Raw genomic sequence first — 26655 nt, forward strand, 5'->3', positions numbered from 1 at the left:
TTTGGCCCTCCAGATGTTTTGGACTACAATTCCCATCATCCCTGACCACTGGTCCTGTTAGCTAGGGATCATGGGAGTTGTAGGCCAAAACATCTGGAAGGCCGCAGGTTGGGGATGCCTGGTGTAAACTTACTCAACCACATTACTATCAGCAGAATCCTAACATTGTCTACTCAGAAGCAAAACCCTATTAAATTCAATGGGGCTTACTTCTAGGTTTGTAAAGTGACAGCCACAGCCTAAACTGATTTAGGATTGCTGTTTTAATCAGCAGCTTCTGGCACACCAAAATCCAAGAAGTAAAGGAGGGTATTCACAGAATTGTAGAGTTGAACAGGACCCTGAGGGTCATAACCAGTGCTTTTTTTCTAAAAAAAATAAAATGTTTAGGGGTACTCTTATTTTCCTACTCATAGGAAAATAACTACTGCCCCTCAATGAGGCCAAACTTAGATTCACAAAATATTTAGGGTTATGTGTCCTCCTGGGTTCCCTCCCAGGAAAAAAAGTTCCTATATCTAAAAGAACATTGTCCCCACGTCAAATCTTTAATATGCTTTGATTACCTCTTGTAATAACTCAGGTTAAAACGAATATAAACAAGATGCGATATTGCTTAAGTTTATTGAAAAACAGATGCAGTTAACAAGGAAATAAAGGACCCACGCAGAGGAGGTCGGAAGTCATCAGGCAGAGAAGAAACTGACTTCATTGTTTCGTTTTCGAGATACATTGTCCTTTTTGGTATTGGTGGTGGTCTGCTTGTAATGCTTTGGTGTTTTGGTGTTGCAAGTGGATTGGACTTATTGTTTATAAACCAAGAAAGATTAAATTGAAAAAATTAATAATTTAGTCAAGTTCACCTACTCCGCGTTAGAAAGTTTCTCCCTTCACCTTAAGGGAGGGGGACAAACTTCACCTGTTGAATTTCTGCCTGGTATTCTAGGCAGAAATTCTGCTGGAACAACAGAAGCAGGGCCAGCAAGAAAGCGGCAGGACAAGCACACTTTCTGCAGCTTGCAAAACCTCCGCTTTCCCTCTGCTTCCTCCCTCCGCGGCCGAACGAGACCGCCCCACGGAGGAGCCGCCGCTGCCGCCGCCTCTCCGGGCCCTGCGCGCAGGCGAGCGCCCTGGCGACGCTTGTAGCCTTTGCGCTTCCAGTCCGGCTGCTCCAGGTGCTTCTTCCGCCTTCACCTGCCTGCCTAGCTGCGTGCCTGGCCAGCTAGCCCTTTGCAGGAGCGCCTCTCCAAGCCCAGCTAGCAAATCAGAAGGAAGGAGCGGCGGAGAGAAGGAAAAGAAAAGAGAAAGCGAGCGTAAAGTTCAGCTCCTCGCTTCCTGCCGGATCCGAATTCTTGGGGTAAGTTTGCAAAAAAGGGGCGGGTGGGTGGACTTGGGTTAAAAAGAAAGAAAAAAGGGGAAATGAAAAACAAGAAACCACCGCCAGGTTGTCCTGGCAGCGAATCGTCGCCCCCCCCCCCCCCATGTTTGGGGAGTTTTCTTGGAATCCGATCTACTTCCTTAACCTCTGTCCCGGGAAATGCTGACTTGCGTTTAACCCGTGGGATTGCCGCAGAGGAAAACGTACACTTAATCCCTCCGTTTCTCGTTTACATTCTAACGTTTCCATTGGAGGGTCTGAAAAGTCGCTCACTTTAACGAGACGAATGCCACAATTAATGAGAAGCGGCAGCTTGTTTACAGTCATGTTGCAGATGGTCTCATTTAGGGCACGGCTGAGGGATTCAGTCAACTTTGCGGTGCGGAATTGCAAAACTATTAGTGTTAAATGAGCCATAGATTAGCAGCCATTGGGCAATATAGGAAATTTAGATTTCTACATAAAAATCTGGATTTCCCCCTCAAAATTTGCACACACTAATGAGTCCTCTGTTTACTTTTATTAACTGTGCTTGGAGTATAGCTGCTTGATTTAGAGCGTTCAAGCTCTTTGCATACCTAATATCAGTACCTTTTACAACAAGCCTGTAAGGTAGGAAGGCTGCTGTGATTATCCCTAAACTGTAGGGAAAAGCTGAAGGTTAAGAAAGCAGCTTGAGAGTTCATGGCTTAGTTCAAAGGCACTCTAAAGCAAGATTTTACAATGCTTTCTAGAACTGCTACCTTTTTGAAATATACTTTTATTGAGCCCCTTCATGTGTAGAATTTTCCACCCTACTTTTGGAAATCTAACAGATGAAGCTTTTCCTTATGAGAAGGTAAAGATAGAGGAACAGGGCAATTAAAATAAGTTGGCGGCTCCTGCTCCTGGTATTTGCACGTTGGGCAGTGAGGTAACAACAAACAGAATTTGCAAGTTGCAGCATGTCTCTCCAACCATCTTGGAGACTTGCTGCAACTGGTGTATCTGAAAGCTGAACACAGTTCTGCTCTGACTGGCCAATAGCGGCCTGGGCTTAATTTATTTTCTGGTTCTCCAGGGCTCAGCCATGGCATCTGCTTATGGCACTGCAAGAATACAGTATGGATATATGAAAGTGTTCTTGAGCATGTGCAGAGTGATATTTTTATTGAGTCCCCGCATTGCTGTTTCTACATGCTATCTTTGGGGAGGGGAGGCTATATTCTCAAAAAGCTTTTTACTTGTATGTGAACCTGTTGTACTGAGCAGTACCATTCATATGGGATATACCGGTAGGTACAGAGAGCTCAGCCTACAGTTTTGCTGCACACTGTGGCAGCACTTAAGCAATCTCCGCTCTTGAGATGAGTTGCTGCTTATTCACAGGGAGCTGTCTCTTTAATTCTTGTTTGTTCCTCTTCAGGGATTAGTTTCCCTGGGATTTCTTTCAACATGTTGCCCCACTCAGAGGCCACACATATCAGCCCCCTTGACATGTTTTGAAAGTCGGAGGAAATGCTTAACAGTGCAGTCGTACACATGGCAGGTCTACTCTGAATAAAGTCCTATTGAGCTGAATGAGGCTTATTCCCAGGTAAGTAGGTAAAACTCCCATATCATTGTCGTAGGCACCCTGTTCATTGAGAAATACATCTCAGTATTTAGCTTGCATCAACATGTGGTTGTTGTAAGCTCTTTCTGATGGGACAGATAAGACCTTTATTAATAAACACCTTGAATCAGGATGTGGGTGGTATATTTTGGGTTGCTGACAGGCCTGAGACCAATGGAGCAATCCCTTTGCAGATGTTCCTCTAGAGTTAAGTCCAGTCAAAGGTGACTATGGGGTTGTGATGCTCATCTTGCTTCAGGCCGAGGGAGCTGGTGTTTGTCCACAGACAGCTAGACTCCTCAGTCAACACATCTCAGACCCAACACATTGGGTCACTCTCTGGACTGATTGCCTAACTCCTTTTCTACTCCGTGTACTTGTCACATGGACATGGGAGTTAGTCATTGCCAGCATTTGAATGTCACCTGCATGACTAACCCATTCCCAGATAGTTGCCAACACTGTGATCAAGCGAGGACTGATAGAAGCCCAAGTGTTGCTTCACTCACTGATAGCTGTTGGCCCATGCGATGGGTGGTGGAGGGTGTTTCGTTGGGTGGTCTAAGGGCAGTGGAGCAGCTGTGTTAGGCAAAAGCAGGGTTTCCCAAACTTGGGTCTCCAGCTGTTCTTGAACTACAAATCCCACCATCCCTGACCACTGGTCCTGCTAGATAGGGATGTTAGGCATTGTAGTCCAAAAAGAGATGGCGACCCAAGTTTGGGAAACTGTGGAAGCAAGGGCCTTTCTTGGAGAGTTAAGCAAAGCAATATAAAGCTGCCTCATTAATAATAATAATAATAATAATTAATAATTTATTATTTGTACCCAACCCATCTGGCTGGGTTTCCCAACAAAATATTAAAAACACAATAAAACATCAAACATTAAAAACCTCCCTAAACAAGGGCTGCCTTCAGATGTCTTCTAAAAGTCAAATAGTCAAATGCATGTTGCAGATTATCATAGAGAAATCTACGTACCTTACTTTAATATAACATGGAATGAATGGTGGAGTCTTAAGTCATTGCCCTTGTGTGGCTGACAAAAGTTTAATAATAATAATAATAATAATAATAATAATAATAATAATAATAATTTTTATTCTTTGTATCTCGCCATCTGATTGGGTTGTCCCAGCAACTTTGGGCAGCTTCCAGCATATACAAAAACATAATACTGTGTGTACTTGCTCCGCTCCAAGGAATGGGCTGAAATGGAAGACCTTCCTATCCTTTCCCTCTTGCTTTTATTTTACGAAAATGGTGGTGGTCAGAGATAATGTGTGGTGGTACTGCTGGCCTAGAGAGCACTGTGTTCCTCTTGTTTTTCTCAACATGAGAACTAGATAATGCACAATCACCAAGGAATCAGACTCGCAGGAGTATAGCAGGAGTTTCTAGCTGACGTCATATGGGAGCATCTTCTGCATTCAAAAGTGCTTGCCAATGGATGGCACATTCCAAAGAAGAAGAAGAAGAGTTTGGATTTGATATCCCGCCTTTCACTCCCTTTAAGGAGTCTCAAAGCGGCTAACATTCTCTTTTCCCTTCCTCCCCCACAACAAACACTCTGTGAGGTGAGTGGGGCTGAGAGACTTCAAAGAAGTGTGACTGGCCCAAGGTCACCCAGCAGCTGCATGTGGAGGAGCGGAGACGCGAACCCGGTTCCCCAGATTACGAGACTACTGCTCTTAACCACTACACCACACTGGCTCTCAAGCATAACTGATGCTGTTCCTTTTCTTTTTAAAAAAAGTTTCTGATTACTAACTTCACCTCATTGGCAAGGACCTTTCGACAGTCAGGTTTTAGCACCTCTTAGGAGCAGGCCTCAACTTGTTCATGGGAATAGGTGCAGGAACATAAATTGCAGCTTTGAAAGCTCCAAAGCTGTATTGTTGCGTTTGAGGGCCCCTGAGCGCATTTAAATGAAATTTAGCTTTCATCTGTGTTGAAAGACATCTTCACTTTATAAGACTTTACGTTTCCCTTTTTCTTCTTCTTCTCATGACTGTTGGATGTCGTTATCTCATGCTGCATCGCCTGTCATTGATAACCATTACAGTGGTATCTCGGGTTACATACGCTTCAGGTTACATACACTTCAGGTTACAGACTCCGCTAACCCAGAAATAGTGCTTCAGGTTAAGAACTTTGCTTCAGGATGAGAACAGAAATCATGCAGCAGCGGCGTGGCAGCAGCAGGAGGCCCCATTAGCTAAAGTGGTGCTTCAGGTTAAGAACAGTTTCAGGTTAAGTACGGACCTCCGGAATGAATTAAGTACTTAACCCGAGGTACCACTGTATATTACTAGTTAAAGGTAAAGGTAAAAGGACCCCTGACCATTAGGTCCAGTTGTGGCCGACTCTGGGGTTGTGGAGCTCATGAGCTCATCTTGCTTTACTGGCCGAGGGAGCCAGTGTACAGCTTCCGGGTCATGTGGCCAGCATGACTGAGCCGCTTCTGGCAAACCAGAGTAGCACACAGAAACGCCGTTTACCTTCCTGCTGGAGCGGTACCTTTGTTTGCCTGCCTGCGTATAATGGGAATTCCTATATATTGGGGGAACCCACAACTGGAGAAGCACATTTCCCTGTGTTTTGAAGGACCATTGAACTTTTCTTCGAAGCTTCGCCTAAGACGAGACGGCGTCATTAGAAACTCTGCAAGCCGTACCGAAAGCTGTATAGCTGAGTTAATTTCAATCAGCAGCCTTCTTTCCACGACTTTCTAAAATCCATTATAAAAAGTAATGAGTAAGATGCCGGTTTGCTGAGCTTGAAAACGTGGGAAGGAGAATTAGTGCAGGCTGAATCCTTGCTTTCTTCTTAGGGAGGGGCTGAGATGAAAAGAAGGCGGGTGTCATGGTTACCAATCAAATGACTCTGATTATCAGAGCTGGCAAATACGTTCTGCAAGCAATGTCCTAAACGTTGTCAGGGGAATAAAAGACTCTTCAGTTACATGGGTGGGATGGTGTGAAATTGAGTTTGCCAGTAGGGCTGATAAAGTCATTCCTTTCCTGCGCTAGTGCCAGAAACTCTAAACGCCTCTGTGTGTGTGTGTGTGTGTGTATGTGTGTTAGAGGGGTGGAGCAGCAATCTTGCCGAGTAATGTTTTTAATGTTTCTTAGGTGGGTGTATGGCAGTCTCTGGCACCTATGCCTCATCCTCAGTGGAGACGCAGAGCTGGTTCACACCTGCGCGTACAATATTTGGTGACTCAGAGCTGCTCCCTCTTTATAGGGCATTGTGTGGAAGGTGAATTCAGAGCATGTTCTGCACGTTGTGTTAGATTCATGATAGCTCATTTGCACATACATGTTGGTCCTTGATAGCACGTGTGTGTGCTGCCTACGTTGCTTCATATGGCTGTCATCAGAGGCCAGCGTGTTAGACTAGGACTATGTCTGTATGCCCTGCTTCACATTCTCACTCTGCCGTGAAGCTCACTCTGTATTCTTGAGCCTCTATCTGCCTAATCTACCCCTCCCAGGGTTGCTGTGAGGATAAAATAGCAGACTTTCCAAATGTCCCTATTTTCCAGGAAAAGTCCCAGATTTACAGAAGCCATCCCGGTTTCTGATTTGATCCTGGAATGTCCTGCTTTTCCTTATGACATCCCTATTTTCAGCAGAGAAATGCTGGAGGGTATGGGACGTGGGTGGCGCTGTGGGTAAAACCTCAGCGCCTAGGACTTGCCGATCGCATGGTCGGCGGTTCGAATCCCCGCGGCGGGGTGAGCTCCCATCGTTTGGTCCCAGCTCCTGCCCACCTAGCAGTTCAAAAGCACCCTTAAGTGCAAGTAGATAAATAGGTACCGCTTTATAGCAGGAAGGTAAATGGCGTTTCCGTGTGCTGCTCTGGTGCCGGTTCGCCAGAGCAGCTTCGTCACGCTGGCCGCGTGACCCGGAAGTGTCTGCGGACAGCGCTGGCTCCCGGCCTCTAGAGTGAGATGAGCGCACAACCCTAGAGTCTGTCAAGACTGGCCCGTACGGGCAGGGGGTACCTTTACCTTTTATGGAGTTATAATGAAACATTAAACATTAAAAAAACAAAAACTTCGCTATACAAGCTGCCTTCAGATTTCTTCTAAACGAGATAAGTAACTATACAACCTTTAGAAGACATCTGAAGGCAGCCTTATATACTAGGGAAGGGTTTTTTAAATAAAACGTTTATTGTCTTATTATGTTTTTATATCTATTGGAAGCCTCCCAGAGTGGCTGGGGTATAAATAATAAATTGTTGTTGTTGTTGTTGAAAAGGACATTCCTATTTTCAGTGCTTTTTTGTGGGGGGACACAGGGGTACACATACCCCTAAACATTTTGTGAATCTTTGTACTTTTGTCCATTTACTGTTTTTATTTTTCACGATTTGAACTATAAAATGCTGATTTTCTTGAGTCAAAAGAGCGTACCCCAAACGTGTATTTTTTAAATAGAAAAAAGACACTGCCTCTTTTCATTGGAGAAATGTTGGAGGGTATTAAATAGGAGAATGAAATAACACCACCTTGAATTCCTTAGTGGAAAGCCAAGATATAAACATAATAAATAGCTTTGGTTTTTATTATATACATCTCATATTAAACTAGTGATGCCATTTCAGTCTTGGGATAAGATTCCTTGCAAAGTTCAGAAGCATACTCTTGGATATATTAAAGCTATGTTTCAAGGAAACAGTGTTTTATATTCTGGTTGCTTTTTCTGTATCCTAATAACCGGATATATAGATGCTGTTGAGGAATGAAATGAAAATGCAGTAAACCATTAAAAATAACTTGAACAATCAGAGCACTATGCAAACACGATTGGTAGAGAAGCACTGTTGCACAACCTAGTGATGATAAACCAGGATGCTTTGATGTTGTTAGCTACCCATCATCAGCTGATAATATCAAACCGGTTGATAAACTTTCCTAGGCTACATAACCTCTTTACCCTGGGAGTGTGCAACTTCATCATACACATATGATAATGTCTTGTGCAAGGCCTTTTTGCGTGATTCCTAGTTTTAAAAAAAAAAAAAAAAAATTGAGGAAGGAGAGCTGTGCAGACACAGTTGGGTTCATATAAAACATGTACAATCTTATATGTGCAGCCCTGCCTTCAGGAGCTATCTATCTATCTATTAATTTAATTTAATTTACCGTATTTTTCGCTCTATAAGACGCACCAGACCAGAAGATGCACCTAGTTTTTGGAGGAGGAAAACAAGAAAAAAAAATATTCTGAATGTCAGAAGGCAGAACAGCAAGAGGGATTGCTGTGCAGTGAAAGCAGCAATTCCTCTTGCTGTTCTGGCTTCTGGGATAGCTGCACAGCCTGCATTTACTCCATAAGACACACACACATTTCCCCTTACTTTTTAGGAGGGAAAAAGTGAGTCTTATAGAGCAAAAAATACGGTATATACTGCCATTAACCTGAGGATCACAGGAGAGTTTGCAGCACAAAATCACAAACATACACAACATAACAACAAACAAAATAATATCCCCACCTGCAATTTAAAAGCCCATAGATTGCTTAATCAGCCAAAGGTGTGGGAGAAGAGGAATGTTTTTGCCTGGTGCCTAAAGATGTGTATTGAAAGTGCCAGGTAAGCCTCTCTGGGGAGTTAGAGATGTCAGAGAATTCTAGTGGGAAATGGTCAATGTGCACTTATTTGTTTAATGTCTGGAGCAGAAATCAATTCAATGATTTCAATCGGCAGTCGCTTTTGTTGTTTTCAGTTCTTCAAATTATATGAACTTGATTATGGTTCCCCACCCCCACCCCATGCATTCCATTTCCGTTACACGGGGAAATGAATGGTGTGGAATAACATGTTCATAATGCAATCACCTATGTAAAATTCTGCCACAAATAATAAAGGTTATGCCCGAAGGTGCACTGTAGTGGAATGCAAACAGCACTGTGTGCAATGAACACAGGGCAAAATGGAAATCTTTGCTTTCTTGTGTCCTTATCAGGAGCCTACAAATATGGCTGCCAACATTGCCAAGGCAATGAAGAATATAATTCTAGCCATTGGGAGCTGAGGTGCAGCAAGTGGAAGCCATAGAATCTCCCCCTTTGAGCAGGAATTTCTCTCTTAGGCAGCTAAACTAGATAGCTAGGCTGGTCTCTGTGACTGTGATCTTCGGAAGCAGTGCTGCATGGCTGCTGTTTGAACCCTCAATCAAGAATTTAAAAATCAGGGGTCAGGAAACTTTTTCAGCAGGGGGCCGGTCCACTGTCCCTCAGACCTTGTGGGGGGCCAGACTATATTTTGAAAAATAATAATAAATGAACAAATTCCTATGCCCCACAAATAACCTAGAGATGCATTTTAAATAAAAGCACACATTCGACTCATGTAAAAACACCAGCCAGGCCCCACAAATAACCCAGAGATGCATTTTAAATAGAAGGACACATTCGACTCATGTAAAAACATGCTGATTCCCGGACCATCTGCAGGCTGGATTTAGAAGGTGATTGGGCTGGATCTGGCCCCTGGGCCAGATCCAGCTTTTAAATAATATATATTGGGGGGGGGGGGGGCAGAAGCAAGTATTTCAGGTACTTCCTAAAGACTTATGATTATTTTGCTTCAGTTACTACCTACCCTTCTGCAAACTGCTACAGGTTACGACCTGCCTCTTTTCCATAAAAGAGGGAAGCGATGCACAATAGGGCATTAAAGAAATTGGTTATTACTGGGGAAGCTGTTTCTTAGTACCGAGTTAGCAAGAAACTTGGTGTTTAGTTTTTGCAGTCTGCATTGTACCTGTAATCAAATCATGTGCTTGCACCCATGAATCCCAAGACTAAGATCATAACTGAATCTTTCCCATGAAATAATTTTTTCTTATGATCAGGGACCTGCAAATATTGGATTGGCTGTGATTGCTGCCAATGATCCTTTTTTCAAAGAATCACATTCCTTCATTGCAGGGGGTTGGACTAGATGATCCTCGCAGTCCCTTCCAACTCTACAATTCTGCGATTCTATGAGTCCGTGGCTGGTTGGACATAATATTTAAAGACCCAAAGTGCCCCATAGAGGTCACTCACATTTTCCCCCCATCCTCTCTCCCTTCTGCATTTTCATCTGTTCTTGGTGGTAGCCACGGTGCAGTGTTATGACTTCACCAAGGTTTGCGTAGCCTCCAATATTTCTCTGATGAAAATAGGGATATCCTAGGGACGCAGGTGGTGCTGTGGGTAAAACCTCAGTGCCTAGGGCTTGCCGGTCGCATGGTCGGCGGTTCGAATCCCCGTGAAGGGGTGAGCTTCCATTGCTCGGTCCCTGCTCCTGCCAACCTAGCAGTTCGAAAGCACGTCAAAGTGCAAGTAGATAAATAGGTACTGCTCCGGCGGGAAGGTAAACGGCGTTTCTGTGCGCTGCTCTGGTTTGCCAGAAGCGGCTTAGTCATGCTGGCCACATGACCCGGGAGCTGTACGCCGGCTCCCTCGGCCAATAAAGCGAGATGAGCGCCGCAACCTCAGAGTCGGTCACGACTGGACCTAATGGTCAGGGGTCCCCTTTACCCTTTAAGGAAAAGCAGGACATTGCAGGATCAAATAGAAACTGGGAGGGCTTCTGTAAATTGGTAACTGTCCCCGGAAAATAGGGACACTTGGACGGTCTGAGCTGGGCCGTCTTTAGCAGATGCAGTGCTGGGGTGCAAATATCCGCTCAGTGCCCCCAAATTACCATGGATTTGGGGGGGGGAGCGAAGCTGTGCATTGCTAGCCATGGTGTGTGTGTGCGCACCTCTCCCTCATGCCACTCACTCTCCTCCCACGGAGGCTGGGGAAGGAAGCTGCGTGCCTGCCAGCCATATAGTTGAAGGGGTGCAGCTGGTGGGTGTGCAGGGAAAGGGGAGGCCATTGGCAAAGCCGCGCAGCTCTCCCACTCGCTGGGGTGCCCCTGAGAAGCTGGCGCTCTGGTGCGCCGAACCATTAAGTCGTATGGGAAAGACGGCTCTGGGTCTGAGGTTGAAGTTGGCAGCAGTGTGCTGGGTGGGGAAGAGACAGGCAGCAGCAGCAGCAGCACCTTCTATGTGTCAGTGGCTCTACCACTTGCCAGGATCGGGATGGGTCAAGATGAAGTGGTAGCGAGTTTGGAGGAGATCTGGGGTGATCAGTGTGGGCCACCGATATCGCCAACCTAGTCTTCCTCTGACCTTGGCTTCCAACAAAATATTAAAAATACAATAAAACATCAAACATTAAAAACATTAAAAACAGGGCTGCCTTCTGATGTCTTCTAAAAGTCAGATAGTTGCTTATTTCCTTGACATCTGATGGGAGGGCTTTCCACAGTGGGCGCCACTACTGAGAAGGCCCTCTGCCTGGTTCCCTGTAACCTTGCTTCTCACAGTGAGGGAACTGCCAGAAGGCCCTCGGAGGTGGACCTCAGTGACTGGGCTGAACGATGGGAATGGAGACTCTCTTTCAGGTATACTGGGCTGAGGCTGTTTAGGGCTTTAAAGGTCAGCACCAACACTTTGAATTGTGCTTGGAAACGTACTAGGAGCCAATGTAGGTCTTTCAAGACCGGTGTTATGTGGTCTCGGTGGCCACTCCCAGTCAGCAGTCTAGCTGCCGTGGTCTAGCTGTTGTCTTTCTAACTAACTGAGAACTGGAAGAGGACCCCCACCCATTTACCACCTGGCACAGAGCCCCTTTTTTCTGTTCTCTTAATGGCCCATCACTCCAGCTGGCCTGGCTATTACAGCAATGAAATCTGTGAACATACAGCTTACTTCCTCCCCCCCAACCCACAAACTGGTCTGGCACCCACAAATTCATAATAATATTAAGAGGAAGTGGAGTCAAGGGGAACAGGAAAGCCATATACAGCTCTTTTGGTTGCGTGAGCTTTTGCCTAGTTGCAACCTTCTATGAAATCTCCGAAAGACTCCCTCCCCACATCCCTAAGCATCTCGCCCTCCCTCCGTAATATATATTTGTTTAAGACTCGGCCTGTTGGAAGAAAAAGAGAACTCAGTTTCTTCCAATTTAGAAATGCTTAGAGAGGGTACCTCCTCACCCCAGGCAACCAGGCGAATGGTTAATTGCAAGCTTGTGTTCACTCCATTCTTGTTGTTTTCTATAACTGTGCAACCTTTAGGGAGCCAACGTTAAGAGGAAAAGTAGCACATATCCGATATCTGTTTTTAAAATCTTCTGGCACAAAATAAAAGCCCAGATGCTTATTTGCTCTGTGATGATACGTACTCCACAACCAAAGCATTCAAAGGGCTTCAAGTTCTTTATTTATAGCAATAAAAAAAGTGCTGAACTTGGACTATGAGGTACCTTTCTAATACATATATTCTTTTCCTCCCCACGCACTGTAGGATTTGAAGGTGTGTGTTGAATTTATATATGCTGTTCCTGCTCGTGGAAGACATTTCATTCTGTCCAGGGGGCTTAAAGAAGCATTTTGTCTCGCTTCTGAATATGTGTGGATAGCACTGTATGCTGTTTTGGAGCTCGGAAAGTGAGGAATGAAGTTGCCAGTATGTCATTCAGGGACACTGATGTGGATATAAAAGAATTCCTAGTGAGCATCAACCTGGGGCAATACTTTCAGAACTTCCAAGACTTCGGCTATAATGCTTTGCGAGACTGCGTGGGGATAAACAACAGTGTGCTTCAACAAATTGGAATAACTCCTACTGGGCACCGCAGAAGGATTCTCAAGCAGTTGGAGGTCATGTTTGCAAAAATGCTCGAAAAATCTGTGCCTGTTGAAAGCCAGAAAACTGATGATGCCGAAGAGTTGGGAAATAGCTGTTCACAGCCATTTTGCTGCAATTCCAGCACACACATCCTAAATCCAAACGGCGGTGAAACAAGCTGGATACCCAGTGAATGGGCAGATAAAGCTTGTGGCAGTTATTGCACGTATGAAGATAATAGCAGACTTTCAGACCATGAGTCATTAGAAGTCAAAGACAACGTGTCTTCAGGTTTGGATTCTCCTAGCTCATCCTGTCAGGACTTGAAATGCTCAACAGATGTTGCCTCTGTTCCGAGGAATGCAGTGAAAAATGTGATGTCCAAAAAGATACCCCGTTCACTCAGCGAAAAAGTGCACTCAGAAGCCACTGATTTTCAGCCAAGTAACACACCGGAAGAAACATCATTTCTGTCCTCTGGTTTTTCTTCATCTGAAATGAAGCCTGGCAGAGATGAGCGCTTGAAGTCCTCGGAACCGGAAAGCTTGTCCGATACTCCACCAGACTCCCCACTCTTTGAGTTTAAAGGGGAAATGGTAGAGAACGATTTGTACCGCACTTGTACTCAGAGTACAAAGGGAACTCCTCGGCCAACGCGCTCCTTTATGCTCAGGCACCGTCCTGTTCCCAAAATACCTGGCTCTTCCTCAGCGGTGAAGGCTTTGATGAGGTAAACTTTAATAAATTTCTATGTTTTGTGGTGCTTTTGGAGTGCTCAGTGTGCTTTGTGTACACTGTTTCAGTAATCCTTACAATTCTTACAGGTTAGTCAGTTTTATTCCCCAGAGTGGCTGGGGAAACCCTGCCAGATGGGTGGGGTATTGTTATTAATAATCTCTGTATTTCCAGACAGGGAGGCTGAGGCCTATGGTCATCCAATGAGTCCATGGCTGATTCAATATTTGAACCAGGATTTTTTTTGCTTTGCAATTCAGTCTCTTGACTGAGCTCTTGAGTTGAAGAACAGGGATGGTGATGGGGCAAGTGTGGCTTATTGCAGAAATGTGGATAAACGTGTGAGAACGTAAGTAGGGTTGCCATATTTCAAAAGTAAAATTTCTGATACCCACAAAGTTGTTGAGCTTTTTTCAGGAAGACCCCAAAACTATTGAGCTTCACCCTAAATAGTTTTAAGCTTTTGGAGCTATTTCCGCTGCTGGCGCCATTCTTACGTCCGAAGACCAGGACATGTCAGGAATTTTTCCTGACGTATGGCAAACCTAGGTATAAGGGAAGGGAGGCTTCAGTAACTATTAATATGTGCTCTTGAGCAACCACACCATCATCTGACAGAGGTTGTTCCACAGGGTGGGTGCCACTACTGAGAAGGTCCTCTGTAATCTCACTTCTCGCAGGTAGGGAACCGCCAGAAGGCCCTCAGAGCTGGACCTCAGTGTCCGGGCTGAACGATGGGGGTGGAGACGCTCCTTCAAGTATACTGGGCCAAAGCTGTTCAGGACTTGAAAGGTCAGCACCAACACTTTGAATTGTGCTCAGAAACGTACTGGGATCCAATGTAGGTCTTTCAGGACCAGTGTTATATGGTCTCGGCAGCCGCTCCCAGTCATCAGTCTAGCTGCCGCATTCTGTAGTTTAGTTGTAGTTTCCAAGTCACCTTCAAAGAGATGATGTGCTCTGACATCATCTCAGATATGTTTCCATGCCCATTCACCAGCTGCCAGTGGCATGAAGTGGGGGAATGGGCAATGCTCATTGCAATAACTTCAGGATTTGGGAGAGGTTGAACTAGACATTTCAGAGGGGAAAACCAGAACTGCATTCTAACCATTTTTGTCAGCCGCTGTATTCACCTCTGCCCTGAAATAGGCAGCCCTCAACTTTGTGGTCATGATGCAAAAGCCACAGAACTGTGGTCACCCTTTGTTTTTCAATTAATGGCATTAAATGCCATGCACAGACACTGAGCTCTGTTAAGAGATGCAGACTGCTGAATTTGAAGCTAAGGTCTTTATACTTAATGCTGCTGCTTAGATTCCTCCCCAAGCTCTGAAAAAGTTTAGTGTCCTTGTGTAGTGCACTTATCTAGTGTTCTTTCATGCCTCGATTTTTAAAAGAAATTTTCTATATTATTATTCTCCTTACATATGGCTAAGGGACAGAATCTCTCCCTACCTCCCTGAGACCTTTACCTGTCATTGAAAATTGCCTCCAGCTTGTTAAGCACAGATTATAGAAGTCTGTGTGTCCTTAGAAATGTAAAGGAACTTTGGGGGATATGGAACAGCGCAGCGGTGCTAGCAGCATGGCTGTGAATTCTACAGAGAGCTCATGTTTTGTCACCTCTTATTTAAAGTGTGCTGCAGAGATATTTTTTTAAAAAAATAAAAATAAATGTCCTCATTGAAATTTCAATACCTAATCTGTCATGCAGAGTAGCCGCACTGAGCAAATAACTCTGTGTTCCCCACTCCCACTTCTATTCTAGGTCCAGGATTGTATTGTTTAATTGGTGTCTTATTACTTAACAAAATATGTTACTTGCAATGCTGCATTCCAGCCGACTGTTACTTTGTAGCTTGAATGCCTTGGGAAGGTTACAGCGTTTGGGGATTTTTAGGTTAGAGAAAAGGCGAAGTGAAACAGGTGTATAAAAATATTTAGTGGAGAAAGTGGATCAAGAGAGATAAAAAAGTCTTCCTTCTTGTCTCTCAGTACTAGAAGTTGGGGGACATCCTGGATGTTGAAAGACAGACAAAACAAAGTACTTCTTCACAGCAACTCGCACAGAGTTGCTGTTGTGCTCAGTTTTTGCTTCCCATAGGCCTCTGTGAAAACAGGATGCTGGACTGGATAGTCTAGCGCAGGCATAGGCAAACTCGGCCCTCCAGATGTTTTGGGACTCCCATCATCCCTGACCACTGGTCCTGTTAGCTAGGGATGATGGGAGTTGTAGTCCCAAAACATCTGGAGGGCCGAGTTTGCCTATGCCTGGTCTAGCAGGTTCGGATGTGATCAATATCTTAAATACCGTATTGCCCCAAATATAAGGTGCACCCACACCTTTAAAATTCAAGGCTTATTTGCGGGTGCGGCCCGCCTCCTGCCACTGCTGCCCTGAATGGGGAGTGGCTGGCACCCCACTCCCAAAGGCGGTGGCTCTGAGCACACTGTGCTCCCACCTCCCAACACTACTGCCTCCGGGCAATACCTCTCCAAGCCGGCACTGGGGGATGCTTGGGAGCGGTGGGCGGGCTGTGTCCCGCTGTGCCACTGAGCCGGGCTGCTCTGGGGGGGGGGGGGAGGCACATCGCTTTGCCAGTGGCATCCCCCCTTTCCCCTTCATTACTGTGACTCAGGGGAGGCTTGGAAGATGTGGTTGGGACAGGCGTCATTGTCCCACACCCTCTCGTGGGCAGCTGTTTCAGCAGCGATAACGTAAGGTTGCGAATATAAGCCACACTTTAACTTTTCACAATAGAAATTTGGGGGGAAAGTGCTGCTTGTATTTGGGTCAATACGGTGCTTCAGTTCATGTGCTCCCCCCCCCCCTTTTGCAGAAGGAACCTTAAGACCTTTTAATGTGATGAATTTGTATTTGTTGGTCTCATAGAGTTTCCTTGTCTGAGAAACCTAATTGAGATAATATCAAAGTGACATGCTGCCTACATGATGACACTTATTTTGCAATTTTTGAAGACTTTTTAAAAAGCCTTTTAGTTTATGGGAATAGAGAAGGCCCACAGTTGATTCGCTTGCACAACAGCTGTGAATAGGGCCAAATTTATACTTGCAGAAGGAACCTTAAGACCTGTGAATGTGATGAATTTTTTTATTTGTTGCACACCAGTTTAGCTGTCCCAGGCACGGCTTGCCTTGCCTCCTCGCGACTCTGGCCTTGATGAGGGAGCCTGTTGCATCCCATTGCACCCTTCTAAAATCTGCACCCGGGTCCTGGGTCCCCACGCTATGCCACTGGGTGGATTAAAAGAATTTGAAACTGGGAACATTACCCAATGCTAGACAACCTTCCATTGGTGCTTTTGTAAAGAGATCCTCTCTCATTTCTGCATTACATCACTTCTTGATTTGAAATCTTTCAGAAACTCTAATGCGCTATTTTGAAAAGAGCAAATTAATAGCACCAGCTCTCAGAATTTCAAGACTGTCATGTTGTATTCGGTTCTGTTACAAGACATGAGTGGTTTGACATGATGTGAGCGTTGCCTTTGTTTCCTAACAAGATTCAGAGAGACTTTGTTTTGTAATTTTAATAAAAGTAATGAGTCACAGTTTCCTTGTCTGAGAAACCTAATTGAGATAATATCAAAGTGACATGCTGCCTACATGATGACACTTATTTTGCAATTTTTGAGACTTTAAAAAAAGCCTTTTAGTTTATGGGAACAGCGAAGGCCCACAGTTGATTCACTTGCACAACAGCTGTGAATATGGGCAAATTTATACTCTAAACTCCATAGTTAGCCTTCCCCAACATCCACGTGTTTGGGACAGCAATTGCCACCCACTCCACTCAGCATGATGAGGCTCATGGGAATTGTAGTTTGAAACTAGGGATACACATCTTTTTGAGTCCATTATGTCTCCCCTTTCCACAAGGGGATAAGTTAAGATACCTTGGCACCTTCTGGAAGAAAGGGAAAGCTAAAAGTTAATTAATTAATGCCCATTCTGTGTGGACTTTTATCAGTGTAATTCTGGAGAATCAAACTATTTTGGGGGGTTATAAACAAGTTCACAAGTTTTACGTGAATACTTTTCTGGGAAGCCAGCTTTTTTATTTTATCACAGATTTTATTCTGCCTTTTTGAGAAGATTTATATCCTTGTCTATGTCTATCTTTCTGTATTCTTGGCATGGATCTCTGTTTTCAATATGTATTGCTGAGGAATAATGCTGCTTCTATTATTCAGAACATACTTCTACCTGAAAATTAACATAGCATGTTTGGGACATATATATATATATATGCAAAAAAACAGATTTGGATTTTCGAAATGGCTGGTTTGCAACTTTGCATAAATACATTGTTCTGCATCTGAAGTGCTGATCAGTTTTCCATTGCATTTGATGTTGAGATGATGCTTATCATGCTTCCTGTCAAAGCGACTGGCTGATTTCTGTGCACAGTCATGAGCTGTTGTATAAGACTCTTTTATTCTACATTGTTATTCATTCTCTGCCATAGACTTAACTATGTAGCAAAACACTTGCTCTTTAGTGGATGTGTGGCAAGTGTTTGGAGACCTTGGACTCAGAGACGCTGGCAAAGAAAAAACACTTTATGTGCGTTGTATGTGCATTATAACCCTGTGACACCAGATGGCGCTGTGGAGTTCCATTTTTGCCAACCCGATTTCTCATAGAAAGTTTACAACACGTTTAACACTTCTTTGACATGTCTAGATGCAGCCCTTATCCCTTTTTCAGCACATGTATCAATAGCTGTTAATATTCTATTGTCACTTTGCATATCGTGCTAAACTATAGCATGACATTCTGGAGGAATAAGGTACCATGAACACCCCTCCTTCTCTACTTCCTGTTTAGGGAAGTTTTTAATGTTTGATGTTTTCTTGTGTTTTTAATATTCTGTTGGAAGCCGCCCAGAGTGGCAGGGGTAACCCAGACAGATGGGCAGGGTATAAATAATAAATTGTTGTTGTTATCATTATTATTACTTCTGCCATATAGCCAGAAGGAGTTCAGAAGCTTTTTCTTTTGGCTAGCCATGGTTTGTCCTGTTACCCCGAGTGACATATTTTGACCAGTACTAACAGTGGTCAGTTTCAAACAAACCAACTTCAAACAATGGGTTAGAAAGCGCTTTTTAAAAAACTCAACTATAGTTGATATTGACCACAGTTCTGGCTGGAGACAGTATGGTAAGCTGTGCTTAATTAAATGCAGAAGTGCTAATGATAATAATAATAATAATAATAATAATAATAATAATAATAATAATAATTTATTGTTTATACCCTGCCCATCTGGCTGGGTCCCCCCAGCCACTCTGGGCGGCTTCCAACAAAACACTAAAATAAAATAATCTATTAAACATTAACAGCTTCCCTAAACAGGGCTGCCTTTAGATGTCTTCTAAATGTCTGGTAGTTGTTTATCTCTTTGACATCTGGTGGGAGGGCATTCTACAGGCCGGGTGCCACTACCGAGAAGGCCCTCTGCCTGGTTCCCTGTAGCTTCATTTCTCGCAATGAGGGAACCGCCAGAAGCCCCTCGGCGCTGGACCTCAGTGTCCGGGCAGAACGATGTGGGTGGAGACACTCCTTCAGGTATACTGGACCGAGGCCGTTTAGGGCTTTAAAGGTCAGCACCGACACTTTGAATTGTGCTCGGAAACGTATTTCTCTTCCCAGCTGTATGGGGAAGGAGAGGAAATGGCAGCACACAAACCCAGCTTCCATTGAAGCTGGTGAACTTCCTTTTAAACCTTGATTTAGTGTGAAGTGCAAACGTGTCCTTTTGGAATAAAAGTATCATGGATATTCACTGAATTCCTAGTTATTTGCTTCAACAGTTCAGCGCTGCCTTTAGATTAGGTGCTGTAATAGAAAAGTGGGGGGTCATCTACACTTCCACCTACCCTAACACTAGAAAAACCTGATATTTACTGCTAAATAGAAGAGAACTTCAGTTGGGTTTTCTCAGGATTTTCTCCAATTGAGCACTATCTGAAGAAGTGTGCATGCACATGAAAGCTTATACCCAGAACGAACTTTGTTGGTCTCTAAGGTACTCTAAGGAACCTAGCAGTTCGAAAGCCCCCCCGGGGGCAAGTAGATAAATAGGGACCGCTTACTAGCGGGAAGGTAAACGGCGTTCCGTGTGTGGCTCTGGCTCGCCAGAGCAGCGATGTCACGCTGGCCACGTGACCCGGAAGTGTCTTCGGACATCGCTGGCCCACGGCCTATAGAGTGAGATGGGCGCATAACCCTAGAGTCTGTCAAGACTGGCCCGTACGGGCAGGGGTACCTTTACCTTTACCTTTAAGGTAAAGGTAAAGGGACCCCTGACCATTAGGTCCAGTCGTGACCGACTCTGGGGTTGCGGCACTCATCTCGCTTTACTGGCTGAGGGAGCCGGCGTACAGCTTCCGGGTCATGTGGCCAGCATGACTAAGCCGCTTCTGGCGAACCAGAGCAGCGCACGGAAACGCCGTTTACCTTCCCTCAAGAGCGGTACCTATTTATCTACTTGCACTTTGATGTGCTTTCGAACTGCTAGGTTGTCAGGAGCAGGGACCGAGCAACTGGAGCTCACCCCGTCGCAGGGATTTGAACCACTGACCTTCTGATCGGCAAGCCCTAGGCTCTGTGGTTTAGACCACAGCGTCACCCACGTCCTGATCTCTAAGGTGCTACTGGACAATTTTTTAATTTTAAAATTTCTTTTGACTGTGTCAGACCAACACGGCTACCTACCTGAATCTAGCAAAAAGCAGTGGGACAAAGGCAAAACTGCCTAAGACCTTTGCCTAGGGCAAGCAGAATTATAGAATCATAGAATGGTAGAATTGGAAGGGATCATAAGGGTCATCTAGTCCAACCCCCTGAAATACAGGAATCTTTTGCCCAACATGGAGATCAGACTCACAACCCTGAGATTAAGGGTCTCATGCTCTACTGATGGACCTATGAAGTGTGGACAAGCCCTATGGCAAAATATTAACTGTGCTGAAAAATGGAAAGCAGCACATAACTTTAGTGCTAGCATTTTGTGAATAAACATGACTGGTTTTTTTAATCTGGTGATTTAAAGTCTATATTTCCATCAGAGTAATTAGATGCATGTTTTGCCTTATATTTATCTCTTCACGTTGGTGTTTTTTCAGCTCTCTTCAGGAAAGAAGAAGCGTGAATGGTTTAAGTATCCTTTGTTCCGAGACCCATATTTCACAAAGAAGTAAGTTGAACTTTGCAGCTATGAGCAAATTATACTGAGTTTTTGGAAAATGTAAGAAGAAAGCAAGGTGATGATTGGATTTCTTAATAAATTGGTTTTTGTTTGCTTGTTTGTTCCCCCCATTATTGTAATTTTATTGGTGTTAGCCGCCCTGAGCCTGGCTCTGGCTGGGGAGGGCAGGGTATAAATAAAAATTTATTATTATTTATTATTATTTGGGAAATATAGCATGATAATATTGAGAAGGCCATCTTAATAAACAAAATATCTTTATAGATGATAAGTTGGCACATCATATATTTCTTGAATTATTTCTTTCAAATAAAGAAAATATGCTAGCTTTACTTAATATCTCTTTTTTTCCGGATAGCGTAGATTTGCTTCGGTTGTAAGGAAGGAAAAGTGATTGAGCATAGCTCAAATGTCTTGTATCTCCCCCAAGGAGAAATGTTCTCACTGTTACTGTTCTTCTATGGAGAACATGTGCAAGGTTTGTTTCAGGTGTGAAACCCAAGAAGCACAGAAACCGGATGTGTGAGTCACATGAGCATTCTTTGATGCTGCCTTCTCATCACACTTCACAAAGCCACTTCCGATGTACTTTTCGTACCCTGTGCACTTATCAGTAACCTTTGATCTCTTCCTTCTTTGATAAATGCTAGGGGAGTGTATGTATAGTCTAAGTATGTGTGACGGTAGCAGAATCTGTTTTCAGAAAAATGTGTGCCACCAGACAGACAGGCAGGCAGTTGGGGATAATTCATACAAAGAGGGGGTGGTGCCAAACTGTTCTGTTCCCAAGTTTCTCTTCTCAAAGCTTCTTCTTCATCCTACTTTTCTCCAGTCAGGGCTTGCTTCTGGAACTAGTTTCAGGAGAAAAACTTTGCTTCAAACTTCTTCTGAGCAGCTGACATTTTAAACATGCAGGTCATAATGTTGTCACCACAAATTAGATGCTTAAGTAAAGTGTAATACAGCGATACCTCGGGTTAAGTACTTAATTTGTTCCGGAGGTCCGTACTTAACCTGAAACTGTTCTTAACCTGAAGCACCACTTTAGCTAATGGGGCCTCCTGCTGCTGCCGCGCCACCGGAGCACGATTTCTGTTCTCATCCTAAAGCAAAGTTCATAACCTGAAGCACTATTTCTGGGTTAGCAGAGTCTGTAACCTGAAGCATATGTAACCCGAGGTACCACTGTATAGGCAGGGCAGAGCGTAGGAGCAAATGTGGGGCTCATTCTGTTTGTCCCCTGATTTCTTCTGTTTGTCCCCTGATTTCTAGTCACAGATCCAAGAGGTCTTAAAAATAATAATAATTATCCCACAACTTTCTCTAGGAAAACCCTAGAGAAAATCCTATGAACGCTTGTAAACAGTGGCTTTTCCTGTGCAAAGCGATGGGACAAAAAAAGAGAGAGGAATAATTTGTGTAGTCAAATGAAATCACAGGCAGGATTTGAATTATAAGCAGCGGATTGAGAATGACAATAAATGTAATAGAGGAAATAGGTATTAGATATAGTTTGACATATAAAGCAGCAGAATATGGGTGGAAAAACACCACAGAGGTAAAGGTGAGATATCAGCTTGTTCATTTTGCAAGAATATTGAATTTGAAGTTAATGTGTTGAGGTTTTCAAAACTGAATGAAAATCGGTTATATATAAAAAAGAACCTCTTGCACTGTGACTAGATGGGACAAAAGGACGTGTGTTTAACAGTGGGAAAAATGAGATGTGTTTCAATTGGTATGTGTGTGTGAATGAAAGGAGACACAGAGAACAGCCCCTACGAAATGTTCCGGTCTTAAACCAGCTATCCAAATAACACAAGATCAAAGCTAAATTTCACAGTGGAAAATGACAAAACAAGAAGAGCAGCAGGGATATATTCTCATCAATTGGAAAATGCTATTTAAAGTCAAGAGGGTTCCTGAGCCCAGACCGAGAGAATGATTGACACGGTGGGCCCTCCCATAGGATCAAAGGCCCCCCACCTCGTTCGCCCTCTCACACCCCTACAAACATTTATTCTTTAACCTTCCTATTCCATAGGACACTCTGTTTTTTTGTTTTTATTTTGAGACTCTTCCTGGTTTTCAAAGGGAAGTCTGAATCTCTCTTGGGCGAGCAGAACTAGTCACATGGCTGTTTGAATCCTCGCTCTGGTGTTTAATTGAATAGCTGACACTCTCCCCGAGGGCAAAGGATTAAGGAGAGTTAATAGCGTTCCAACTTTTTCCCTCCTGTGAAGATGGCTAAACAACTGCTTGAAGTCAACTTCTGCCTGCTCATATTTAAGACTTAACCTGGACATGTTCAGGCACATTTTGTGCTCTGCAAAATAACCCTGCTGTCAGCTCTAGGCATTTAAAAACCACCAAACAATTCTCCCTCCCCTCCCACCCCTTTGCACCCTGGAAACCATGAGACGACTTTGAAAGCAGTGGGTATTGTTTTGTTTCGTTTTTTGATCTTCCTTTTGATTCTTTTTCAAGTTTACATTCACAGCTCTCTGGCTGGAAATAGTAATGACTGGAAAGCTTCAGCTTTATTCAGTCAACATGATGTTAGGAAGAATCATAGAATTGTAGAAACTGGAAAGGACCACAAGGATCATCTTGTCTAACACAGGGCTTGAACTCACAACCCTGAGATTCTGCAGATGTTAAGAAGATGTTGAGAAGAAAAGTTTGTAATGGAACTATTGATTAAATAGAGACAGATGCTCTTCATTTACCGTATTTTTCACTCTATAAGACGCACCAGACCACAAGACGCACCTAGTTTTTGGAGGAGGAAAACAAGAAAAAAAAAATATTCTGAATCTCAGAAGCCAGAACAGCAAGAGGGATCGCTGTGCAGTGAAAGCAGTGATTCCTCTTGCTGTTCCGGCTTCTGAGATAGCTGCACAGGCTGCATTTGCTCTATAAGACGCACACACATTTCCCCTTACTTTTTAGGAGGGAAAAAGTGAGTCTTATAGAGCAAAAAATACAGTAAATACAAAGGGTGCATTTTCATTGCATTCTCACAGTGACAAAGCACATCTTTGGAATCATAGGTCAACAGGTTCAAGTTATGGCACCACTACGAAGCCATTACTGCTGCCTTGTTTCAATGACCCACAAATGGACCCTTTGGAGATGTGGGCTTTAGAGCTGATAAATTCATGGTCTGTTGTACTGTGGAGTCTTGGATTTCAGAGCAGATGTAGAGTTCCTTTTGGAAAAGGTGATCTTAGTCCCTTGCATAGCATCTCTGATCACTTGCATGATTTCAAAGAAGCAAAGGCACCAGCGCTCTAGCCCACATTTATGGAATCTATCATGAGTTGAAGTAGGTTTCTTTTCTAAGTAAAGAGTGTAGCTTGGACCAAACAAGCAAGAAGCTCCATCAGTGATGTGGAAGGTCAAGGAAATTAATCATAAATGTACTTTCTTTCACAATGGTTTCACCTTTATGATGGGTTTGCATTTCCTTTGCAAGAGAGCTAGCCAGTTTGCTACTGCAAAATAAGATATTTAACTTGGAAATAAAATCAAGGCTGTTGATTCCACGTAGGATTCCTCTTTAGGGGTCCAGATTCCCATACGCCCAGTCTAAATCAGAATATAGTAGTTCATCACATGCCCCTTTACTGGTGTTTAAGTCAGCTACCCAGATCTTCATCTACATTACATTGCCACGTCCACCCAAATAGCATTGGACTATGAGGGTGTTCTTCTCCCTTTTTAGATTTCCCCCTCTATTTTTTGTACTTTTCCAAACTGTGTGCTTCTCCCAAATCTGTTGATACCTCACTTGTGTGGTGTGTCATATTGACTACATTAGCAACAAATTCCCAGCCTAAACAGTGGTAATGTGGGGAACAATTTCTTGATACCACAATGTGATACTCTTTTTTTTGGGGGGGGGGGGATAGACAACCTTAGACTGCTATGTGCCTCGCTAGAGTGTAATAAAAATGTGCTGAATAGTACAAACAGGTTTCTGAGAAAGTGGAGGCACATGAACCTTTGCAGAAGTTTTAATTAATATTGTCAGCAGCCCTGAGGCTTACTTAGAAGCAGGTTCTAGTGAAATGAATGTTAAATAAGGTAAATGGGATTAGTTTATGGTACCCTTATTATTTTCTGAAATGTGTGTATTGAAGGGGACTTGTATAGCTTAATACTTGGATCAAGGGCTTGAAGTACCATCTGCTTAAATTAGTATCATTGGTACACTGATGGTGTTTCAGTCAGCTTTTAAAAAAGAGTTGATGGTTGATAAAAGGAAATGTAAAAAATCTGAATAGAATTGTGTGACAATCTTTTTAGTAGTTGCATGCATGCATCAGTTTATTAGTTGCCTTTGGACTAGCCAATGTGTTGCCTTCCAGATGTTTTGTGTCACATTATTCATCAGACCCAGCCACTATGATCAATGGTCAGAGGTGATGATACTTTCAGATACAGCCTCTGAAAGGCACCACATGAGCTATTCTAGGATTGTATTATCAAGTGGAGACTTTTTTGTGCAAACTAGCCATCACAGGTGCCACTTTCATTGCAACTCAGTGCTCTCCTCTTCATAGAGTACATGCATTTATCTTGGGAGAGTGTGGGCAGGTTATCATGTTAGAGAAATTGAGCAATTCTGTGTGCCTATTTGAAGCAACCCCTATTTTCTTTTAAAGGAGACTCCGAGGACGAAAAGCCACCTCCCATCTCTCCATATGGGGAAACCTTCCTTATCAGCTGCCCAGAAGACACAGTGAGTTGTCGTTTACTAGCAAAATTTCTTTTGTTCTAATGGGGTGCGGTGGAGATCATAAAAACACATTATATGCCCTGTAGTGAGATCTGTGAACCGCCCGGAGACCTCTGGGTATAGGACGGTATATAAATTCATAAAATAATAAAATCATCATCTGGGCCACCCAGTGCCAGACTGCAGAAGAGATTTTGTCAAGTGCAGAACTTCATTTTTGGCAACAAATGTTAGTGATGATAGCCCATTCACTGTTATGGAATAAAGTAAAGGGGCTTGTGCATCAACACTACTGGAGTTAGTGTTAAGTTTGCTCATTAACAACAACAACAACAATTTATTATTATTATTATTATTATTATTATTATTATTATTATTATTATTATTATTATTTATACCCAGCCCATCTGGCTGGGCTTCCCCAGCCACTTGGGTGGCTCCCAACAGAATATTATTAATAATTATAACAAAAGCGATAAAAGATCAAGCAGTAAAAACTTCCCTAAACAGGACTGCTTTCAGACATCTTCTAAAAGTCAGATAGTTGTTTATGTCCTTGACATCTGATAGGAGGGTGTTCCACAGGGCAGGCGGCACTACCAAGAAGGCCCTCAGCGCTGGACCTCAGTGTCCGGGCAGAACGATGGGGGTGGAGACACTCCTTCAGGTATACTGGGCTGAGGCTGTTTACCAAAACATCCATCTAGTCTTGGCCTGTGTTCTTTTTCTTGGTCACATAAGAGCGTGACAAAATATTGGGAGAAAGGAGTGGAATGCTAGGAGTTGATGTATAAATTGCATTACTTATTAGGAGGCCCACAAAGTTAAAAGAGACTGACTTTGTTTATATAGAACAATCTAGAAGACTGGACTCATTAAAACAGGGGAAGAAGTAGATAACAGAAAATTAGCTATGGTCGAAATGGGCGATTTGTACTCTGTTTAATTCAGCTAAGAAATGATGCATGCATTTAGGATGCCAGGGTTTTTGAACTGGGGAAGGAAGCTGCTCTTTGCTGTGTTGTGATGCCAGCATTGTGGGTGGTCAGAGGGTGGCATGGCAGCAACTACTTCAGCAGGGATCAGGTAACAGAGGGTTTCATTTGAAGAGCTACTGTCTTGTCAGTCTGGGTACATGTTGCTCTTGGGGCTAGCCTACACTTCTTGTTTCAGCCCAGCAAGGATAAAGATATCCACTGAAGGTTGATGTTTTCTACTGTATTCCTAAACATATATTAAGAATAAATAGATGCCTTGTTGAGTTTGCATAAAACCCAGAT

General features: G+C 43.5%; 1 protein-coding gene across 3 annotated transcripts in view; it reads left to right on the forward strand.

Moving 5' to 3' along the window:
- Positions 1–1064: 1064 nt before the first annotated feature.
- The window catches only part of ARAP2 (ArfGAP with RhoGAP domain, ankyrin repeat and PH domain 2), a 123161-nt gene continuing 97570 nt past the window's right edge, over positions 1065–26655 (forward strand). For 2 of the 3 annotated variants that reach the window (XM_083457959.1, XM_083457961.1), the window contains exons 1-4: positions 1065–1357; positions 12334–13387; positions 20549–20619; positions 25302–25378. In XM_083457959.1, coding sequence (XP_083314085.1) covers positions 12498–13387; positions 20549–20619; positions 25302–25378 — 1038 coding nt within the window. In that variant the 5' untranslated portion in view covers positions 1065–1357; positions 12334–12497. Of the gene's footprint in view, positions 1358–2783; positions 2955–12333; positions 13388–20548; positions 20620–25301; positions 25379–26655 lie in introns of all 3 variants that reach the window. The other variant, XM_083457960.1, reaches the window with a different exon arrangement.

Source organism: Podarcis tiliguerta, assembly GCF_965153285.1.
Source record: "Podarcis tiliguerta genome assembly, chromosome: 9".
In the NCBI taxonomy this organism is placed as follows: Eukaryota; Metazoa; Chordata; class Lepidosauria; order Squamata; family Lacertidae; genus Podarcis; species Podarcis tiliguerta.